The 22634-nt window shown below is 60.1% G+C and overlaps 1 protein-coding gene across 3 annotated transcripts in view; it reads right to left on the bottom strand.

Moving 5' to 3' along the window:
* COL5A1 (collagen type V alpha 1 chain) overlaps nt 1–22634 on the bottom strand; it is a 159243-nt gene that overhangs the window by 9264 nt on the left and 127345 nt on the right. For 2 of the 3 annotated variants that reach the window (XM_082470134.1, XM_082470136.1), the window contains exons 43-65: nt 21351–21458; nt 20337–20390; nt 19232–19285; nt 19043–19150; nt 18126–18179; nt 17918–18025; nt 16545–16598; nt 15667–15774; nt 14999–15052; nt 14700–14753; nt 13797–13850; nt 13198–13251; nt 12323–12430; nt 12153–12206; nt 12015–12068; nt 11581–11688; nt 10093–10146; nt 9187–9222; nt 8742–8795; nt 7960–8215; nt 6893–7005; nt 4051–4119; nt 254–487 (exon numbers count right to left, since the gene is read on the bottom strand). In XM_082470134.1, the coding sequence (XP_082326260.1) occupies nt 254–487; nt 4051–4119; nt 6893–7005; nt 7960–8215; nt 8742–8795; nt 9187–9222; nt 10093–10146; nt 11581–11688; nt 12015–12068; nt 12153–12206; nt 12323–12430; nt 13198–13251; nt 13797–13850; nt 14700–14753; nt 14999–15052; nt 15667–15774; nt 16545–16598; nt 17918–18025; nt 18126–18179; nt 19043–19150; nt 19232–19285; nt 20337–20390; nt 21351–21458 (2004 nt within the window). Of the gene's footprint in view, nt 1–253; nt 488–3920; nt 3990–4050; nt 4120–6892; nt 7006–7959; nt 8216–8741; nt 8796–9186; nt 9223–10092; nt 10147–11580; nt 11689–12014; nt 12069–12152; nt 12207–12322; nt 12431–13197; nt 13252–13796; nt 13851–14699; nt 14754–14998; nt 15053–15666; nt 15775–16544; nt 16599–17917; nt 18026–18125; nt 18180–19042; nt 19151–19231; nt 19286–20336; nt 20391–21350; nt 21459–22634 lie in introns of all 3 variants that reach the window. The other variant, XM_082470135.1, reaches the window with a different exon arrangement.

Genomic DNA, 22634 nt, shown 5'->3' with positions numbered 1-22634 from the left:
GCTCGGCCTTTGCCACCAGGTCTCAGCGTGGCCTTCCCGACGCCAGCTCCGCGGGAAGGTCCCCACCGCTGGCCCGGGGATTCCACGTCCGCCAGCCACGGTCAGCGGCACCGTGCCTGGGCCCTCGCTGCACCCAGGGCCCGGCACACGGTAGGCGCCCGGGAAGTTCGCGGTGACCGAATGAACTGCGTGAGGCACTGACAGACGCCGCCCCCCGTCCCCACCCCCAGGCGGGGCTGCGGGCAACACTCACAGCACAGCCGTCCACCAGGGCGCGAATGTAGGGGCTGTTATCGTAGGACATCTCCTCATCGTTGGAGCCCAGGAAGCGCATGGCCTTGTCGTAGCTGCCTGTGGCGGCGTCCTGCCAGGCGACCGACTGGTAGCAGTTATAGGTGATGTTTTGGTGGGCGGAGGCGCTGAGCAGCCGCAGGAAGGTCATCTGGACCACGCCCACGGGGTTGCCCTCAGTGTCCACATAGGAGAGCTGCAGGGGGACAGGAAGGGGCGCTCAGCAGGGAGGGGACCCACGGCCGCGCAAAGCCCCTCGTCCACACGGCCGGGGCTCCCAGAGCTCCAGCCACTCGCTGTCTCCTCTGGAGCGTGCTGGGGCCAAGAGCCCCACCTGGAAACCTGCTGCACGCCCGGGCCCCAGGGCCCAGGCCAGCGTGCACTGGCCTCTCTGGGGGGTTCCCTGGAACACTGTGAACCACGCCTCATTCCTTTCAGGGACCTAGATAACCCACCCACTCCACTTTACCTGGTTGGTCCCTACTCAGCCTCCAGGGTTCAGCTCATGTGCCTCTGCCTCCAGGAAGCCTGCCGGGGTTATCCCGGCAGTGTCCATCTTTCCTACCGGCTGTAAGGCCCTCCACACCAGCACTGGACTCCTGTGTCAGAGGCACCTGGGGCCTGGTCTGCAGCCCTCCCTGGACCGTGAGGACCGTGAGGACCCTGAGGGCACGGGCTTGGCATGTGCATCCCCGTTACTGTGCCCCGATGCCGGAGAAAAGAAGGTGCTCATTAGATCATGCTAATACATGAAAACCACTGGCTGATCTCTGTGACGTACAAGGACCTGGCCCGGGCCATGAGAATTGGAGACAGAACAGGCAGGTGGCTTTAGGGAGGAATGGGCCTGAGGCATGGGGTCTTGGCCAGAAAACAGGAAGGCCGGCCTGTGAGAGGGTCACAGGACATATGGCCAAGAGCCAGAAGCCTGGAGGGACCAGGCACCATCGTGGAGGCACCGGGGAGGGGCCCTTCTTGCCCCTTCCCGGGCGTGGAATCCAGGGGAAAGCAGAGTGGGCCGTGCTGTGGCCCGGGGTGGTCAGCCTTGCCCACACTGAGCGAGCAGCCCAGGGCGCTCTGGTGGCAGGAGCCTCGCTGAAAGCCCCGCTCTCTGCCAGCAAACCCAGGGCAGCACCCGGGAGAGAGTGCTGGTTCTCAAGTGGCTTCTCAGCGTCATAGGTCGGATGCACGCTGGGCTGAGAGCTCAGCCGGGCGCGGGCCAGTGCCAGGCGTCCCGAGAGACAGATCAGTTTCTGCGTCTTCTGAACTGCAGCTTTCTGAGCTGCTGGACACAGCAGGGGCGGGGACAGTCCTTAGCCCCTGGGACGAGGCGGGTCTCTCCTCTCCCTGAAGGCCCTCAGCGTGAGAGGCCAGGCTCTCCTCACACACCCAGCAGAGCAGGCTTGGCCCATCACGTCTCCCCGTCAGACGATGCACAGACGGACGTCAGGATCTGAGACCCGCGTTTCTCCTCCCTGCACACGGCCGCTCCCCCGCTGCTCTGTCTCGGACCCTAGCCCCCAGCCTACCCTAAAAGAGCCGTGCTGAACACACGAGGGAGAATTTAAGTTGATGTTGTGCACGTATGTATAGAGATATCCATGTAATTAGAGCTGAAGGCGGTGAGCCAGGCCTGGGATCCTGCCCTTCCCACCGGAGCGGGGAGAGCGCAGAGCTGCTGGCCAGCTCCCCACACAGCCACCAGACACCGACTTCCAGCCGGACCTTGAGGAGAGAGAGTGAGTACCAACCGCAGCCTGGGCCGTCAGGTGCTCCTCCTGGACGGAAGGTGACTGACTGGAGGAAAGACGCATGCACAGACAGAGGTGGGGCAGCGCTGGACGCAGAAGGACCTGAAGCCCCCAGTGCCAGGCAGGCGGAGGAGGACCAGGCACGGCCGAGCCCCGCCCCACGATGGAGTCCCAGAGCCCCGTCGTGAGGCCCCGCCCTCCTGCGGGAAAGCAGCTCTGCAGTAGCACCTTCACGTGGGATGCCCAGGGCAGCCAGCCCAGAAAAGCACCTACTTCTTCGGGGAGGGACCTGTATTTACGCCCGGTCCACTCTGATGGTCACAGGCTGCTAGAAATGATGCAGCAGGAAAGTGCCGAAGACGAGCTGATGCTTCCCCTAGACTGTCCCTTCACCTCCATCCTTGGTCAACTGTCTGCGAAACAGGACCCAAGCAGCAGGCAGGCTCTGGGCTGGCGGCTGAAAGTGGGTGTTCTCTACCCGCTTCCACAGAGCAAGGGGGTGGGGGTGCGGGGCCCTGTCTGGAGAAGGCCGCCAGCACGGCTGCAGAAAGGACCACGGCCCCGGCTCCTCCTGACCCCCGTTGCCCACCGCCCCGTCTATCCACCTGGCTCAAGTGCCCTGGGCACTGCCCCCCCGAGTGGGCGTCCACTTCAGGTCCTTCTGCCTGCCAGCGGCTCCTTCCCGAGGACAGCACCGAGGAGGTGAAGGAGAGGAGAAACAGCAGGAGAAAAAGGGGGCGAGGGTGCCGGAGGTCCCCACACAGAGACGAGAGGAAGTCCCCGGACGTGGCAAGGTGAGCGCAAACCTTCAGTGTCTGGAAAGAGCCGCGGTGACTGGGAATCAAGGACACAGGGCGTGAGATATTAATTGTGAGCACGGAGCCCCTCCGGGCCTAGCAACGGGGGTCTCCAAGTGCAGTGGGCAGAGGCCGCTGGAAGGCCCTACTCTGAGTCCTGGGGGAATGTGGCCCTGGGACCCCCGGGGAGCCAACTGAGGGCAGAGGGTCGGGCCCGAAGTCGTGGACCCGAGAGCTGGCTTCTGAGTGAGAAGGACGTCCTTCAAGGATGGCCCAGGTGGGACACTAGCCGAAGAGTGAACGCAGGAAGCAAAGGGAGCTCTCGTGGCACCTGCAACGCGGCCACATCTGGAACCTAGTCCTTGAACTTGCCGGGAGGGAGCACAGAACTCTGCACTTGATTCCAGAAACGGGCGCAAATCAAACTCCCGAGATGTTCAGGGAAAACACCCTGCCGCATGGAAGCAGTCGCTGGCCCCATACGATCGGGTCCAAATGGCCTCGGCCTCTATACCGGCTAGAAAAGCATCACATCCAGATCTTTAGAGGGATGCCAGTTGCCTTTCACCTCCGGGATGGCCTATTTAAGACTGGCTCCCCAGAAGTTAACACAGGGACCAGCATGGTCGTGTGCGATGCAACGGAGAAGCCCAGAGTCCCGTCGGCAACCGGAATGGCCCCTCGGCCCCCAGCCACAGCAGGGGCGGGGCACAAGTAGGACGGATCCTGGAAAGAATTGGACGGTTTAATGGTCCAGGACCCACTTCATCCAAGCTGCCCGCTAGGACTTAGCAAAATAAACCCTCCACTCCTGGTGTCTCTGGTCTCAATTCCTGGCGGCACCCAGCGGGGGCTCTGAATGCCACCTTCGTGTCCTCCAGCTGAACAGACAACCATCCAGCTGCTCCCGGCTAAAGTGAACCCTCGTCAGGGCGGCAGGAGGGGCCGGCCTGAGTCTGGCGGTCACGGCCGTGGAGCAGTTTGGCCGAAGGGCAAGAGCAGGTGCGGCGCTGGGGGCGATTAGTCCCATGCAGAGCCGAGCCAGGCCGTGCCGCAAGCAGGCAGCCCCGTGGCCACTTACCAGGGACCCTCGCTTGTACTGACTGTACCAGGTGGAGGGCTGCTCTTTGGGCCAGCGGGCCATTTTACTCTGCAAGATACGAAACGGGTGGGTTTAACCGACACTGCACACAAGTCGGAGGCCGTCTTACCAGTTTGCCACGCTTGAATTCACTGAACCAGGAACCCGGGTTTTCTTTGGGCCAAGAAGTGATTCTGGCCTAAACATCGAGGCGGGAGGTGGGGAGGGAGAGAAACAGAGAGAACGACAGTGTTACTTCTGCCTTCACGAGAAATGCTCCCACGTCCTGCAAACACGCCTTCTCCCCGCCCAAGCGGGCCTGCGTCCTGCCCTCACGGAGATGCAAGACGGCCGGCTGGGAGAAGATCCCTTAGGTGCACCTAACTCCCCCAGAGACGGGCACTCGCTCCAGGACGGACCCATGACCGCGATGGGGATGGGGGAGCCCTGATGCTTTCCAGGCGCGAGCACCTGCTTCACGTGCAGGGTCAGAAAAGTCTGCATCTGATCAGTTCTGTGTATCCAGCACCTAGGACAGAGCCTGGCAGTTGGTGACTGCAGAAAAATGCTCGTGGAGTGAATTAATGACAGGGTGAACGGCTGATTCTCACTCATCTCGCCCAGATGACGACAGTAATGATAATAAGACCATTTACTACTGATAGGCTGAGAGCAGACAGGTGGGCATTCTCTGATTGGATCCCCTGATCTGGGGGCGTGGCTCCATCTCCAAGGCCTCTACCTGGGGACAGAGTGGGCAGGAGACCCTACTGAGGTCCAGCTGGGGGTGAGCTGTGCGTGTGTGTTTCTGCGTATGATGCGTGCATATGTGGTGGTGCGTATGTGGTGTGTGCGAGTGTGGTGTACAATGGTGTGTGTGTAGTGTGCGTGCCGAGTGTGTGGTGGGGCTTTCTCTCTGGGGAGAGTGCCCATGGCTCCAGTCTGTTCCCAGCTGTCCCTCCGGTGCTCTGCCTGGGCCCCAGGTCCTGGTCCCCATCCCCTGACTTCTCCTCTGAGCTGGCCTCGTGCAGGGGAGCCTGAGAAGCGGCCCCATTGGAGGAAGAGCAAGTCCAGCCTGCCCCCCGCCCCTCGGGACTCTCCCCTCTGGTTCCAAACCCGCCGCTGTCAGCGCTGTGCTCGAAAAGCACGAAGGCCGCCTCCTGCCAGAGCAGGACCAGAGACGTGGGCAGGTTGGCGCCTCGCCCAGACTTCTGCCCTCCATCCCCACCCCTTCGCCACCAAGGGGGCCCTGCAACCCGGGAGACGGGGCAGAATGCCTCAACCCGCCCGAGGCTCCCAGCCCGTGGGGCCCTGGCGGTCAGCACACGTGCAGAGGAAAGGTGAGGAGCAGCGGGGGTCACTCAGCGCCCCAAGCCCACCGTCCGCCTGGCTCCACCACCAGCGAGGGCTCCTGGGGGGCGTCCTACTGGTTCTCCAGCAGCGAGGCCGTTTGCAGAGCACAGACAGCAACAAAAGAATGTGAGCCAGCATTTTTCCACTTGAATTTCCTCCTGGGCCTCTGCCAGATGCAAGGGTCCTGAGATTTGAATTTCCTTGTGAACCACAGGGGTCTTGTTGCCAGGAGTGTGGTTTCCCAAGGATTTAAAATCCCAGGTAGGGAGAGCGTGAACATGAAACAGGGGTCCCCAAGGCATCCACGTCAGTGCAGAGCCCCTGTTCCTGCCGGCCCACAGGAGTGCCGGAGCTCCCCTCAGTGACAGAGAGATTTAGGGACAGGGCACCTCTCCCTCCAGAGGAAGTGGCTCTGGGCGCTGAGGCAGCTGGGAAGCCGAGGACCACAGGCTGCCCGACTCCTGCTGTGCCCGACCCTGAACCTGCACAGGTACCATGGCTGCGGCTCCAGGAAACCACTGCCCTCGGTGTGCGGCACGGGATGGGGAGCCGTCTGGGCGGGACCTTATGGAGGAGAGTTTGTCCAGGCAGATGCAAAGGGCACTGCAGCCAAAGTCTCCACCATCTTCCCAGGTAGAGACCTCACCCCACTTCCTCACCTGTCCTGGGCCACAGTGGGCCTGGCCTCCAACGCATGCTTGAGAGAAAGCAGCACACGCCTGCCACACACGCCTGTCCCTGCACACCACCCACACGTCACCCACACGCCACCCACACGCCATCCACATGCCACCTGCACACCATCCACACGCCACCTACACGCCATCCACACGCCATCCACCTGCCATCCACACGCCACCTACATGCCATCCACACGCCACCTACATGCCATCCACACACCACCCACGTGCCATCCGCATGCCACCCACACGCCATCCACGTGCCATCCATCAGCCATCCACACACCATCCATACGCCACCTACACGCCATCCACACGCCATCCACCTGCCATCCACACACCATCCGCACACCACCTGCACACCCATCCACACACACTGGTTCACACCCTTCCGCACACGCAGAGACCCCACCACAGAGGCGAGGACACTGATGACTCAGATCGACGCCCCACAAAATCTCCATGGATCAGACCATCGCTAAACAGACTGTAAAGGAACGCAGGGCACTCAGGAGCGACTACCCAGGAAGCTGACACTACGAATTTCAGCCAACGCCAGCTTCTAAAAGTCGTATTTGGGTCACTTTCGCTCCCAAAAGTCCTTCCATGGGTTTCGGGTTGCCCTGAGGTCAGAACTGTAGAGTCATCTTAGGAAGGATCTGACCAACTGGTGGTGGAAACCCCAGCCCCGGAGGTGGTGGTGGGAAGATAGCCACGAGCCAACCACCCCTTCGACTTCCACAAATGAGGCTGCACTAAGCCCGTCCCATCGCTACGAATTTCTTCCTAAGGCAAATTCAAGTCTGCTTCTGGAGGAAAAGCCTTGATTTTAGATCTGGCCAGTTTCTGGGTTTCATTCTTAAGGCTGCATGCACGTGAAATATCTGGAGCCCTGGCCCGGCCCCACCGGGAGAGGAGGCGATGGAGGCGGGTACTCACCCCCTCGGACTTCTTGTCGGGGAAGACGCACGTCGACCCCCCGGCTGTGAAGTTGCAGTAGACTTTGAAGGAGTCCCTGGAGCAGCCTTGGTTCGGATCCACCCAGTATTCACCTGGATCGCAGGGTTAGGGTTGGGGTTAGGGAGGGAGGCGGGTCGTGAGAGCTGCTCCTTGGACAGTTCCAGAAGCAGCTGCCACATCTCAGTCCAGCAGTGACAGCACACAGCCCAGGCACGTGCCGCAGCACAGCCCTTTCCGGGCTTTGCCCAACGGCGTCCTGCTGTCCCTGCTGGGCCCACGGAGTGACAGGGACAGACGTATCACCAAGAGCACAGCTGGAGCGTGAGGCCCACGGGGTCCAAGCTCTGGGGACCCGGGAGGGTGGCTCTGCCTGCTGGCGGGTGGATGGGAACCCAGAGGTGCTCCAGGAAAACTCCTAGAAGTTCACGTACTTAGGATCAGAGTCAACTGGAACCACAGGCACCCCTTAAGTCTTGCAGAAGAGTTCATCCTTCCCAGAGCAAGCCAGCCAGTGTGGTCTTATTTTCTAGTAGGTAGGTAGTGCTTGGTTATTAATGGTGACAACGGGACTGATTTGCATTTTTATCATATTCTGGAGTCTAAACAGTGCTTTCCCAAGTACAACATCAAATACCAGCACGAGGACTCGTGTTAACACTGACAGCAGCTGCGGCCAACATCACGTCAGGCCCAAAGCATCTCATACATCATATACACGTCCTCTGATAGGTACGTGTTCTAATTCCCATTTTATAGATGGGGATCATGGGACTCCGGGTAGAGCAGGTTACCTGCCAGACGGTGGCTAAGATTAGACTCGACCCCGGCTGTGTGTGACCTCGCAGCCTTGACCTCTCTCCCCGGCCTCCCAGGACGGCTTCCCCTCCTACTAGGATGCCTCGTCAGGTGACAAGGGGGAGATGCCCCTGCATCCGGGGACCTGAGGCCGAGCGAGGCGCGTGCCCGCCCAGGCCTGGGTCCCTCCCGCCACACCGGCTGCTCAGCCCCAACCCCTCCGTGTGTCCCCGGGCCCCCAGGTGCCCTACCGTCGGGGAAGTCAGGGTGGCAGAGCTGAAGGTCTTTGCAGGTGCGCGCGGGGTTCTGCTGCGTGCCCAGGGGCCGCTTCATCTGCTCGATCTCCAGCTTCAGCGAGTTGAGGGAGCCAAAGATCTCCTCCATGCCGTCCGCGTAGTCCATATAATGCTCGCCCTCTCCGTCGCCCATCAGCTGGCTGGCGTCGATGTTCCGCCGGGTCCTGGACGCCTGGATCGGCAGCGGCTGGATGACCTCGCCCGGGGGACCCTGGGTGCCGAAGGGGGACGGCGGTGGGTGGGAGAGGACGAGGCGGCCCCCGGTGGGGGCAGGGCCGGGACCGCCAGGGCCGCGCCTGCAGGGTCCTGGGCTGCAGACACCGGCCCCCTCTTAGTAGTACAGTCTTCTTCCCTCTTCTCTGTCTCTGAACATTCCACACCCATCCCTCGGGGCCTTGTCTAGGGCTGCCTGCTCCTGCCACACACACGCATGCGTGCACACATGCTCACACACACGCATGCATGCACACGTGCGCACACAGAGGCACCTGGGCATACACACACGCGCACGTGCACGCACGCACACACACAACCCTCCCCCTTCCTCTCCCTTCAACCAGATTTCCAAGGCAGAGGCGCCCTGGGCTGACCTGTGTCCCGGGGAAGGGGACAGGCCCCGCCCCGCCACACACGTTTCATAACGTTTTGGGATTGAACCACACAAACAGATGCTTCCACGATTCCCTCGGTGTTAGGAGAACCCCCATCTGGCTCCCAAGTCCTCAAGGGCTACTCACCGGCAGGCCAGGGGGTCCTGGCTGGCCTGCTTCACCCTTCGGGCCAGTTGGACCCTGGGGAAAAAGAAAAGAGAAGCAACCTTGGTCACTGTGGCCTGATGTGACTTGAGTCCACCTTGAGGTCTAGAATGATCCCCGGAAACACGTGGAGAAGGTGGAGGGACAGACCTAACATGCTGGGGCCCCTTCCCAGTCCCAGATGTGGGAACTGGACACCCCAAGGAGGGGACTTAGGGGGACAGAGCCCTTTCTGCAAGGCAGGGAGCCTCGGTCTGAGATTACTCAGGGTAGAGATGAGCTCAGGGCAGCCCAGCCACAGAGGAGGGGTGTGAACGACCGGCCCCATGAGTCAAGGGGGAAGGGGGACCCCAGGGTGGTTCTCATCCAAGGGGATGCACATCCCTCCCCCGGGTGGCGTGGGCCGGTCAGGGGCAACACCACTTACTGAGGATCCCTTAGCACCTTTTGGACCAGGAGGGCCCTGCGGAGAGAGGGGCAGAGCGTCAGCTGGTGGGCGGTCCCTTCCCCTCCCGGCACCAGCCTGCTCTTCACGCCCTCCTTGCGCCCGTGTCCCCCCTCCAAGAGTCTACGCTTGTACCTGCTTGACAGGGGAGGTGGGCGGGGGCAGGCGCTCACCCACACGGAGGCCAGGAGGGTCCCGAGTGTCCCGGGTCAGCCTCCCACCCACCCCAGCAGGGAAATCACAGCTCAGACAGCCAGAGTCAGACGTGACAAGGATGTGCTGGCCTCAGAGGCCCTGACACAGAGCCGCTCCAGCCCTCGCAGCAGCCCACAGCAGGGGCCAGCATCGGATCAGCCGGGGCCAGCTTGGGCCACATGCACCCAGGCCCAGGTGGGGCTCGGAGGCTGACTGGTTTCGGGCGAGAAGAGACTCAAGGCCGGAGGATGTCCTTGCAGTCCTGGGTCTCCCAGCTGCATGGGGGGGCCCCAGGCTGGTGACTAGAAGATGGGACCCCAACTCCTCACGTCCGGGCCAGGCTGGCCCTGCTTATGCTGACGGGGAGGGCCGGGGGGCCAGCCACCGTCTTCGCCGCCCCCAAAGGGCCTACAGTGGACTGTCCACACGCCCTGCAATGCCCGGAGACAGAGGCTCCCCCCTTCTCCTCCCCAGCCTGAAACCAGAGTCCAGTGACCCCATTTCCTTGTTCCCACTGCTTGGAACCCGGATGTGAATTAATGAGCAGATCAACCCGTGGTGCAGGGCACCAGGTCCACCTGGGCTGTGGCCCAACCCCAGGGGGGGGTCCCATGACTTCCCTGTAACTCTGAGGCCCACCCCCCACTCTCCCAGAACAACCCAGGGAGCCGCGCGCCCCTCCCAGATACGCACCGGCAAGCCAGGGGGGCCCGGGGGGCCAATCGGGCCGGAAGGACCAGTGATACCCTGAAAGGAGCAGAAACGGTCAGCAGCGTTCGGATTGGGAGGGAGCTTGTCCTGTAGCCACGCCCCTCGGTCCTCGCTGGCCTCCTCCCCCAACCCGGGCTGGCCACGTGCGAGGAGAGCCCTGGCTCCCTGCTGGGCCCGGGGGGCCTGGACACCTGCTGTGAGGCTGGGCACCCGCAGGGCTGTGGGTGTGAACGCTTCCTTCCGATGTTCTAATGTGAACTGTCCCTGCCTGGTCCCCTCTGGCCGCTTTCCGCTCCCGAAGCAGGAGCCCCGGGGCCGGGGGCGGCGAGTGTCCTGGGGTCCTGTCTGTCCAGCCAGCCTCCCAGTGGCTTTTCCCACACTCGGAGTTTGCAGCCTCTGAGCCGACCCTCTCTCCAGGTCTCGGTGCCACGGGGAGACACCGTGGACGAGGCTGGGTTGGGGGGGACACCATTCCCACGAGCTTCCTCCCCGCCTCACGGCTCTGCCCCCTCCAGCTCTGTCTCGGGCGTCCCGTCCTCTTCCAGGTCAGGTGCAGGCCAAGGTGGGCAAAGCACAGGGGCACGTGTGAGCCTGTCACACCTGGCTTGGGAAGTGGTCATTCACAGGCTGGAGTGTGGCCCCGTGGCCCTGACATGGGGACGGGAAAGACCGGCCTGCCAGGTCCCCCCGCCCCCTCCCTCCACTCGCTCCCCGCCTCTCCTGGCCCTGGAATCCACTGCAAGAGGCTCCCAGGTGCAGGGTAGGCGAAACTTGCAGGCTAAGGTTTCCTTGGCTGTGGTTTCCTGGGGGCTTCAAACTCCAATTAGCTACAGGGGTTCCCAGGGAAGTCTAGGGTCAGGTGCGCATATATGGGGTCAAGGTGGGAGCAAGGATGTGGCATGTATGGGGTCAAGGTGGGGGCGAGGATGTGGCATGTATGGGGTCAAGGTGGGAGCGAGGATGTGGCATGTATGGGGTCAAGGTGGGAGCGAGGATGTGGCATGTATGGGGTCAAGGTGGGAGCGAGGATGTGGCATGTATGGGGTCAAGGTGGGAGCGAGGATGTGGCATGTATGGGGTCAAGGTGGGAGCGAGGATGTGGCATGTATGGGGTCAAGGTGGGAGCGAGGATGTGGCATGTATGGGGTCAAGGTGGGGGCGAGGATGTGGCATGTATGGGGTCAAGGTGGGGGCGAGGATGTGGCTGAGCAACGCCAGTGACCTCCTGGACAATTAGCTGGGTCACAGGGTCTTGCACAGAGTGGGGGGAAATGACCTTCACGTCTGAGGTCACCAGGACCATGAGGGCTAGTGAGGGTCCGGGCTGGGCTCCAGTTCTGCCCCAGGTTGCTGCCACCTGGGCGAGCCCGTCCCCTCAGCTGTTCCCATCTTGATTTGAGGGATGTGGGGACGTCCTTCCGGCTCTAACGAACCTCGGGTCTTTGGACACAGAGCCAGCATCCCACGCACCTGTTCTCCCTTAGGGCCAGAGGAGCCCTGGGGGCCGGGGAGACCGCGGTCACCCTTTTCTCCCTGTTCGCCCGGAGGTCCGATGAGCCCGATCAAGCCTGGATGCCCCTGTGGGAAAATGAAGGGGCATTTGCGGTGGACACCTCACGTCCAGCCACGTGGGCCAGCTAGACATGGCGGCACGTCTTTGCCTTGGGGGCTGCCGTCTCCTGGAATGGAAACAGGCCCAGGGCAGGTGCCGTCCACGGGGCCTCGCAGGCCCCCGACTGAGGGCAGGGGCCAGGTCTCCAAGTCACATGGATCTGTTTTCCTTGTGTCCTCACCCTGAGCACATGACAAACGTGGGGGAAGAGGAACAACTTGCTGAGTTTGAAACCACGGGCACTTGAGGGGCCTGAGTTTCAACCACAGAGTCACCTGGAGCCCCATCTCACCTTTTCTCCTTTGGGTCCAGAGTCTCCTTTGAGGCCAGGGAGTCCTGGGGGACCCTGCGGGGGAGGCAGCGGGGTCAGAATTCTCCTGCCCAATCCCGCCTTCCGCCACCCCCGGGGGCTCCTCGATCCGTGACTCACCATGGGGCCGGGGGGGCCATCGGGGCCTGGGGCTCCTGGGAGACCTTGCTCACCCTGAAACACAGTTGACCCTCCGTGTGAGCCCCGCCCTGGCCATCCCCGTTCCCGTCCCCATCCCTGCGCCCCTCCCTCTGTAGCCACGCCCCCCAGGCCTCCCCGGGGCCACTCACCACAGGGCCGGGGATCCCTCGCAGGCCATCGGGCCCGGGCTTCCCAGGGGCCCCCTGGGGGCCAATGGGGCCAGTCTTCCCAGGAGGGCCTTCCAAGCCGGATTCTCCCTGCAGGGCACCAAGGAGGACACGGTGGGACCCCAATGCTTGAGGCTCCGGTCACCCCAGCGCAGAACCGCTGCTCAGAAACCCCAAGGAGCCTGGGAGAGAACCCCAGATGCCCCCAGATATCCAGGGGCTGCCCCCGATTCTCCACCTTCCTTATTGCGGCCGCCCTGCCCAATTCTCCACCCACCAACGTCCACAGTCAACTGTGCTCCCAGCCCCCCAGCTGTCACGGCCAAAACGGCACTTATGGCTGGCACGGAACTCCTGGTGGGCACGGCCGCCATGTCCTGAGCAGACGTGGGGCTGGACGAGTTCCATCCCTGTCTCAGGCAATGCCGGAGCACCTCCAAGAAGAGGGGGAGCACCTCCCGGGGGGAGTGGCCTCGAGGGCTCTGGGCACAGGGCTGCACCCTAACCTCACCGCACGGGCACCCCACCCTCTCCTCAGCCCTGACATGGGCACCGTCACCATCTCTGCTTCGCAGGCAAGGCAGCTGAGGCCTGGCCAGGTCAACACCAGGCCCGAGGGCACCCAGCACTGGCCTCCCCTCCCTCAGGCTGGCGGGGCAGACAGAATGTGACAGCAGTCGGGGACCCCGGAGCCAGAGGCGCAGCCAGCCCGCCTCCCTCTGAGCCCGACCTGCCCCTCTCCGCATGGTCATATATGTGTCCGGTCCCCACCCTTGCGGCCACCATGCCCTCGGCATGCTCTGTAAGGTCTATGCACGGTCACGGTCATGACCACGGCCGGGCTGAAAAGCACTTACCTTAGCTCCTTTCTCTCCCTGCCTGCCTTCGGGACCTAGGGGGCCAGGGGGACCCTGGAAGGAGCAAGAGGGCGACACGTGACAAGTGGGTTCACAGAAGCTCAGTGAGAAGCTGAGGAGGGGGCGTGGAGGTCACTCCCAGGCCCTTAGCACGAGGCCCAGGGCCTCCACTTCCAGAAAAGGCCCCTGGTCAGGCTGGGGAGAGGGCACTCCAGCTGCCTCCTTTCCTGGCCGCACACCAAGCGGCCAAGTTTATTGCAGCCCCAGAAAAAGACTGGATTATTCAATTAGCTTGTTCTGACTTTTGCAAAGGTCTGACCCAGGGGAAAAGGGTTTTTTTCAGCTCCATGGGTGCTTTTCTCCCACGAAGGCCGTTACTGATGGTGTCAGCAGTGGGCTTATCCTAAATGGAGCGGACCATCGACCTGGTGGGTCTGAGATTTGATGACGAGGCAGGAAGCCGAGCAGGGAATGCACTTCAAACAGAAGCACTTTCCTCCTCGGGCTGCCTAGGGCCCCAGGGTCCAAGCCGGGGCGGGGGCGGGGCACACTTCATTCAGGAGGTTTGACGGGCAAGGGCGCCTTGCAGTATCACTTACCCTTTTTCCCGGAGGCCCAGATGGACCTGGTTCACCAGTAGGGCCCGGGGATCCCTGGTGTCGGAGAGAGAACAGGGCATTTAGGAATCAGGGACAGTTAAGCTAAGACGTGGCAGGGCTGGGTGGGTCTGAGGCTAAGAAAAACGCAGAGTTTTCAGTCTGATTTGTCCTCGGCCAGCCCTGAAACTGCCTGTCTCTTCTTTTGCAGAATTAGCCCTAAGTGGAGGTGGTCCTGGAATCCTCTGCTCTGACCTCTACACTCAGCCCGTGGGCTGCAGCGGCGTAGGGGACCCGCCTGCCACCTGCAGTTCTGCTACATTTGGGGAACGTTCCCACCACGCCTGCCAGCATCCCTTCTGCAGAAGTGGACCCCGAGGCACACAGGGAGGGCAGGTGTCGTCCTGGGTCACCGGCTAGGAAGCGGCAGAACAGCAGACATCTCTCCAGGGGAACTGGCCCCAGAGCCGGTGTCCCTAAGCTTTCTGAGCTCGAAGCAACATTTCAAAAACCTTGACATCAGGTGAGAGGCAACATCTAATGTAAGCTCAGCTCCAGGGGCTGATGCGGAAACAGCCTTCTGAGGAGTGCATCCAACTCCAATCGGGCAGAAACAGGTAATCCTGACGTCCCGGGGTGGGCTTGTGGGGTGGGTCGCGGGCGCCGGGCTCTGTGTGCAGAACCACTCTCGGGACTGTGTGTGCATCTCCCCTCCTGGGAGGAGGGTCCCAGCTTTCAAGGGTCCTCAGAGGGAGCTCTCGGCCCCCTGCGGTGGTTGAATCACTATTCTAAGGTAACTGGGTGTAGGTTTTTCTCAGAAATGAACAAAGCAAGTTGTAAACCCCAAGCCCCGACACCTCCCCGAGGAGCTGCGTCAGGGTCCTTAGAGGTCCTGGGCGGACTCACCGTTTGTCCGGATTCACCGTCATCTCCTTTGTCACCAGGGGGACCGTCTTGACCCTGTGGGACCAAAAGCAAGTTCCTTCTGCCTCCTGGATGGCACCCGAGTTCAGGCACCAACACACAACGCGTCCCCAGTCCTCACCCCAGAATCAAATTCCATCCCACAGGTGCCGGCGCCTAGGGCGCTCAGAAGTGGGAAAAAGGAGATTCCTAACAGACAGAACCAGAAAGGAAAAAATGGGGCCAGCAAGGCAGGTCATGGGCTGTGGGGACCCAGGGGCTCTGCCACCTCGAGCACCTACCGCAGGGCCAGGCTCTCCGGGGGGACCGGGATCTCCGGGAAAACCGACCGGGCCCTGAAACAGAGGAAGAGAGGCATTGGGGCCCTCAGCAACCCGGCCTGGGGCGCGCTGCCCTGCGCGGCTGCATCCAGACTGCCGCCCTGCGCCGTCCAGCCCCAGAGCGTCCCACTAGCTCTGACACCTCGGTGCCCTTCACAGCAAGAAGGCCCTTCCAGAATATCCGCTCATGTGAGCCACACAAGCCTGAAAGCAAAAGGTGCGGGCCAGCCCTCTCGACTTCTGGAGGCCCTCAGAGGGCAGACTCTTGCCCACACTTTTGCTCCTGGAGCCCCCGGCTGACACCGGAACCTGGACCTTTAACCTCTAGAAGGCGCTGCTCTGCAGACCCTCCTGATGCAAAGCCGGGGAGGGCTGCAGGAGGGGAGAGGGGCCACACAGAGCCTGTTCCATCCAGAAAGCTGCCTGGTCCACAGACATGGCCTCTGAGGTGTCCCCCTCGCCCCACGTCTCCCCCCTTTCCCACCTCCACTGTTTTGGTTCAGTAGCTGGTGCGGAAACCTCTACACCTTAGGAAATCACCCCAAGACCAGCGATGGTCAGGCAGCCTCAGCGCACTGCCCGTGAGTGAGGATGATCTAGGGGCCCCTTGGCATCTCCCAGGTACTCACGGGGCTGCCTTTGGGACCGTCGTCTCCGGGAGGGCCCTTGGGTCCAGGGGGTCCAGCAGCACCAGAAGGGCCCGACTCACCCTTCTCTCCCCTTTCGCCTTTGGGTCCCTGCGGGGGAAAGGCGGGGACCGTGTTCCCAGAGCCAGCCTTGCGGTTGCCTCGAGCAAGAAGCTGGCCGGAGGTGTGCTCCTCACTGGCATTGGGTGGGAAGGGAACACCCCGACTGTGGCCGGCCTTGGCCCCCGTGGGCGCCAGCAGCTTCCCGAGCTCCGCCAACCCGCAGCAACTCCCTGGGGGAGTCTGGCTCCACTGGTACCGTGAGGGGGCCTGAGTAGCCCACTGGCTTCCTGGGGCCTCTGAGGCCGAGACTCGGCTTCTAGGTGGGCAGGGTTGACTCCTGACGAGATAGCAGGCAGCGTGGACCCCAAGGGGCTGCAGGGACCCAGGCCGCCCACCCACTCAGTGGCCCTCAGGTGGAGGGAGCCCAGGAGACCTCTGTCCACCAGCCGTCTCCTGGGCCGGAGGGCCGCCCTCAGGGGGACCTCAAGAGACCGCTCATCCGACCTGCGAAGGTCTGAATGTTCCAGGTCTGGGCTGACCAGGTGTTACGGAAGCCAGCGAGAGGGCCTGGAGCACCACGGAAGGCTGTCCTGGGCGTCCATCACTAACATCCACGCACACACACGGACACACACATGCACGCACACACGCTCACTCCCCACGGCACTCCCTCTCTTTTCCAGCAAGACGGTGAGGTAGGCACAAGAGGAGACGTGACTCCCATTTCAGGGATGGGGAAACTGAGGCGGAGCAGAAGCCTCCCACCCAGCACCCACCCACGCCACATCCTGCTCCTCCCCCAAAGCCCACCCACTCACCGGGGGGCCCCCTTCGCCGGGAAGGCCAGGCTCTCCAGCTTCGCCGGGCTCACCCTAAGGAGGAAACGTGATGTGATTACAGCAGCGACGAGAACAGTGGTTCCAGCGTCAGGCATTTAGCAAATCGTCCCTGACATTGGGCTGGTGTGGGGGGGCGGGTAGGGGGTCGGGGGTGAGACGCGGTCACTGTCCTCTGACGGCTCCCCAGGAATGGAGGAGAGACAGGTGAGGGACCCAGGGATAAAGCGGTGACAGTGACATACACAGGCATGTGACAAACGCAGGGCGGGCACGGAGGGTACGTGGGGGCATTAAAGATGGCTTTCCCCAGGAAGGGATGCTGCGGGTGAGTTCTGGAGGACGATTGAGGGAAACCAGGTGAAAGGGGGAGGGGGACAGCTAGGGGGAGGGGGACAGCTAGGCGGAGGGGGACAGCTAGGGGGAGGGGGACAGCTAGGGGGAGGGGGACAGCTAGGCAGAGGGGGACAGAAAACAGCACAGCATCCTCCGTTTGCCGCAGGTGGGACAGAGCAGGAAGGGCGAGAGAGGTGGTGGCCGAAGCTGGGACGTGCCCTACGGTGGGCGGGGAGGGCACGGAGAGGGCACGCTGCTCTGAGCAGAGGTCGCACACCATTCATGGGTGGTCTCAGCAGTCATGTTTCTCTGTGATTTTCCTATCGTAAAAAATGAGCAGCGATGGGAGACTTCCTTCAACTGAATGGCCTGATGTCAGAAAAAAAGTTCTGGAATGGTGTGAAAGGAGTGCAGACACAAGGGAGCACATCCATCACCTTCCTTTTACCCCCAAGGAACTGGGATAAGTGCTTTAAAAGTAGTGCAACCTCCTGGGCCCAGGTGGAGTCAGACTCTGGCACCGTCTCGCCCGCCGCACACACGCACGCAAGTAAGGCATGTACACACGTGTGCACGTACATATGTCCAATGTGCTCGCGTCATCTCCAGAGCCCAGGCCCTAACATTAACCAGATCAGATGAAGGGGACCCGAGGCTATGAGAAAACAGGATTTGACAGAAACAGGAGTTGAAAAGGTAGCAACTACGCACTTCAAGGAATAGATAACCATGTCTATCAGAGCCAAATCTCAGAGGAGGAGGTGGCGGGGCCTTGCTGGTGGTTGTTATCATTTGGAAAATCTCCTGGGTAAGGGCAGGGCTCCCAGGTCCATTGCACACATCTTCTAAGTTTCCAAACGCATCTGGCAGGAATGGCCCAGCAGTGCACCTGGACGCCTCCGTGTACGCGGTGGACACATACACATGGGTACGTGCACGTGTACACGCACGCGTGCGCGCACACACACACACACGTGCTCGCACGTCATACAGCAGGACGGTGACGGGGCGTGAATCACCTTCTCTCCCACTGCACCAGGATTGCCTATTCCACCTGGGGGGCCTTGCGGCCCGTCAGCACCTGGAGCTCCGGAGGGTCCTCGGGGGCCGGGGGGACCTGGGGGACCCTGAGAGAAGAAGAGCCATTGAGACCAGAGGAAACACAAACGTCTACCAACACAGCAACCAGCCACCACGGCCAGGTCTCCAAGAGCCGGTGCCACTCACCATCTGCCCCACATCTCCCGTCTCGCCCTTCTCTCCTGGAGGTCCCGGCAGACCCTGAGAACAGGAATTCATCAGAAACTCGGCACGTGGGCGCGGCTCTATCCCCCCAACACACAACTTTCACTACCTCCCCAGCAGGACCCCAAGCCGAGCATTCAAAAGCCTCAGGAATGTGCTTTTCAACATACAGCTCCATATGAGCACGTCCCCCAAATCCCAAGTTTCAGAATTAGCGCAAGGAAAGCATTAGAGAAGTATGCAAAGATTTATTGACAAGGTGCTTATTGAAAGTGTCCCATAAAACAATAAACCCTAATGAGCCACCAGCAGGGAAATGTTTGAATCCATTATGTCACCACCATATGCTGGGACACAAGGCAGTAACTGAGAGTCACATTTTCAAAATAAATAAAAAGTGATGTGTTCAAAGAATATTTAATGACATTTGACGCGACGTGTAATATAAAAGGAAGTGGGAAAAGCTGGATCCAAACTTTCTATACATGCAGCACGATTCGCAGTTTGCAAAAATCAAACAGAATTATGCATGTGCATGTGTGTGTGTGAACACAGGCGTTTAGGAGGTGTGGAGGGGCACCACCACGCGCTGAGAAGCCATTTTTGTTTCCTTTTCTAACAGTTTATCTGTAGTTTCCAGCATTTCTACAATGAGCAAATTCACAAATGTCACCGGTTAAGAGAAGTGAATACGGGTGTGTGTGGAATTCTGAGAATTCACAGCACTTCATGTATGGAGAAGCCCCTGAAGCCTCGCCTTAGCTGCCCCATCCTTCAGAAGACAGGAGGGAGGAGACAGGAGGGCAGGGCAGGGCAGGGGAGGGGAGGGGAAGGCGTCGCAAAGATGCGGGAATCAGCTGATGTGGACCCCCAAGCCATTGTGCAAACTCTGTTGTTACCTGCAGCCCCACGGGTCCTGGGGGCCCGGGAAAACCTCTTGGACCTTCATCACCTTTCTGCCCAAAAAGGCCCTGCTGGCCTCGAGGACCCGGCTCGCCGTCAGCTCCCTACAGGGAGATCGTTGAGCATGGTGAGGGCCAGGTACGGGGCCCCGTCAGCTCGAGGGCTGGGGACTCTCTGATACTCACAGAGGGGCCTGGCTGTCCGATGGGGCCTTGAGGTCCTGTAGGCCCAGGGGGACCCTGTGGGGAAGAGACACAGACAGTTGTTTCCTGAGTCACAGCTGAGGCCGAGGGAGAAAGGCCAGTGTGCGCAGGGGCCCTGCAGCCAAGGTCATCGGGGCTGCACCCACGCTTGGCCGTCCTGGGCCAGGCTGCCGGCTCTGGAATGCGTGATGCTCTCTGTTCAACCCTGAGCATGTGCTGTCAGGGGCGGGGGGGGGGGGCGGCCACACCGACGTCCCGCCAGAGGCCATCATGCATCATCTCGGCCCCCACCACACACCCATGACACAGGCCCCAGAGGCCCCGTCTAAAAACCAGGACCAAGATCACGTGGCTCATCTGTGGCCGAGCGAGGGACTGACTCCAAAGTCCACACCTGGCACGACGATGCCTGCCCCCAAGTGTGTCCCCAAGCACATTTCACTGTTGGCACAGGGAGCACGTGAGAGAGGCCAGCATGCTGTCGCTGTCCTGACTGGCCCCGGGTCAACAGGGACGTGGTCACTGTCTGCCTGGGAACAGACACGCCTGGCGAAATGGTCCGCAGTGCAGGCCTCCTTCCATGGCCCCCGGGCGGAGCTGCCAGCCAAGCGGCAGGGCGTTTGCAAGAACGCACCAGTATTTCTAAAGCAGAATTTTTTTTTTAAGGGAAAATTAAGAGGTATTTGGTCAGGGTGCTGCCTCTGTTGGAATATCCTGCAGCCCTCAGCATGGGAGGGCGGTGATTATGTCTGTGGGGCCGAAAACCTCAAGGACAAAAACGCTGAATTTGCTTTACTTCACAAAACCCATGAGTGCTTTCTGCTCATCTGTTAATAAGGGAGTCTCTTACAGATACATGTTACATGCATACATGTGCACCTAACACGCACAGAGGCACATGCACACACACAAGATTTCAACAGGGAAGGAAAGCCCAAAGCCCAGCTCTGTCCCATCAGGTACCGGTGTGAATGTTGTTATATTATAATGGTTGTTCACGTCAGTGATCTGTGCGTGCCACACCGAGCACGTGGCCCTGTGCCGTGGCTCCACTGGTGGCCCTGCATGTGACTCGTGTGGCCCTTACCTGTTCGCCTTTGTCTCCCTTGCTCCCCTTCTGTCCCGGCTCCCCGATCTCCCCCTGTGGGAACATATGAAAGACCCGTCAGATGGTCCAATAATCATTTGCACGTTATCTGCTCCCCTGAATTAATTTTTCCTGGAGAGTAAGAATAATCTCCTCTCCAGGGAGCACTATAACTTTCCTATGAAGAAACGTTTCCATATATTAATTTGATTTCTTTTTTAATAAGAGAACTAAAAGGGATGAGGCCTTGATCTTACGCTTTGCAGGACTGTACCAGATTTGAAAGTGTGATAAAAAATCATAACGGAAGTATTTACTTTGTCAAGTTGGATGACATGACAGTATAATAAAGACAACTCAATTACTATGCTTCCAAAGTTATTAAAATCTCTCCAGTGTTTCTGCTGTGCAGGGCTGTCTCCCACCCTGAGAGGCAAGGCATCATGGCTGCAGAGGTGACAAAGTCGGAAATGTCACCGGAGAGTTCTCATAAACAGAAAGTTAAACCGAAGAGAGAAATTTCACTGTCTTCATTAAATGGAGGATAAAATACAAGCTACGGCAGTAACGGTGTCAGGATTATAAAGCATGTTCTTAATGGAAGGGGGCCTTGATCATTGGAGACATTTAAAAATAGACATTGAGTAAAACCTCATTAAATCGGGCTCCACAGATTTAGAATTTGAAATGATTGAGAGCATTTTCCCTTGCTCTGGCTGCTACAGCAAATGTCTTTGGCAACACCAAAACTACACAAGAGAAAAGCAGCATCTAAGTCCCCTCAAACATGTCGGAGATCTCATTTATTACCATTATTTGTGAGCTATTCCGAAATCATCCACTAACGCCAAGAACGTTGGATGGCAGCATGGGGTCCCTCTGTCGCCAGAGCCCCTACATCGCCTGCATCCCTTGGTTTAAAAGGAACGCCCCCCGCTGGCTCTGACCTGCCGGCACTGGCCAAGCTTGGCTGTGCGTGGTCCAGGTTGGGGGACTTCTCCGAATTCTTCTTACCTTATCTCCATCTTCTCCAGGGGGACCCACAGGGCCAGCTGGACCAGGGAGCCCCACGGGACCCTGTAGACCGTCTCGGCCAGCTGGGCCTTGTGGACCTTTCTCGCCCTAAAGAGGAGAGGAGATCCCTGTTCAAAGGCAGCTCCATGGTGGGAACATTCTGCCACCAGCTCATCCCCCACAGAGAGGCCCACAGGCAGGAAGTGGGCAGTTCCTGGGCAGGGACCATCACCACAGTCCTAATGGATTTCCCTCAGATGCACCGAGGGTGGCTCCGGGTCCGGCCCTGTATCACCCCTTCCCCTGCATCTCTGCATTTAATCCTTGCCCATCCTAGGAAGGGCTACCCTTTTACAGATGGGGAAACTGAGGCTCGTTCGTAAGCAGTAGAGCTGGGATTCAAACCTCGCCAACCAGATTCCTGGGTCTGTGTGCGGGATCGTCCAAGCCAGTGGCCAGGAGGGCCTGAGCTCCGGCCTCGGCCAACTTGCTTACTCTCCCGATTCCCTGCAAACACCCTCCCTGCAAGAGCACACGGACCTGCACATTCGTGCGCACACATGCACACACACACACACCCCTATCTTCCTTTCCTCATGGTTTTGGTTCATTTTCCTACTTGCCCCCTTGGTCATCTCAAATGATCCTTACTGAGTTCTTGTTCAATTTTACCAGCCACGTTCCACCCTGTGAGTGGCTGGAACTTTCTCACCCAAGCCAGGATTCCCTTCTCCCAGGAGAGGCACAGAACGAGGCGTGGACGTCGGGGAGGGGACACGGGTGGGAAAGTGCACAGTCACACAGTCACCGACTTCAGCTGGCATCCCCTCCTGCCCCCTCTTCCCCTCTCCTCCTGCACAATTCACTTCCTGCTCCTCGATTTAGTTCGCCCTGATTAAAGTTCTTCCCCAATTAAGCCAGAAAATGTCCAGGCTGACCGTGGCTCACAGGGAACCTTCCTGCCCGACATGACACCTGACCTTTGTTTGACCTTTTCTTCTGCAGCTATTCTGGAAGCATGACAAGCTTTTCACAGGATGATGCAACCCTGAGAAGTTTCTGCTCAAGTATTTACTCTCTTGAAACAATGAACTCAACCGTTTCCAACCTCATTTGTGTGTGCTCTACATGCACCCAGCGCCCGACAAGAGGCAGGGTTCTGGGGCAGAATTCAGCGGGATCCGTGTCCTGGGAGCCTCACGGGAAGGAGCAGATGCCATCAGAAGTGCCGATGACACACTGGTCGGATTCTCCGTGGTGCCCACGTGTCCAGCGTGGTTCCCA

This window comes from Balaenoptera physalus (assembly GCF_965194825.1).
Source record: "Balaenoptera physalus genome assembly, chromosome: 7".
Taxonomy (NCBI): domain Eukaryota; kingdom Metazoa; phylum Chordata; class Mammalia; order Artiodactyla; family Balaenopteridae; genus Balaenoptera; species Balaenoptera physalus.
Note: the sequence above shows the minus strand (reverse complement) of the source record. Positions and strands in the feature narration are given on the sequence as shown.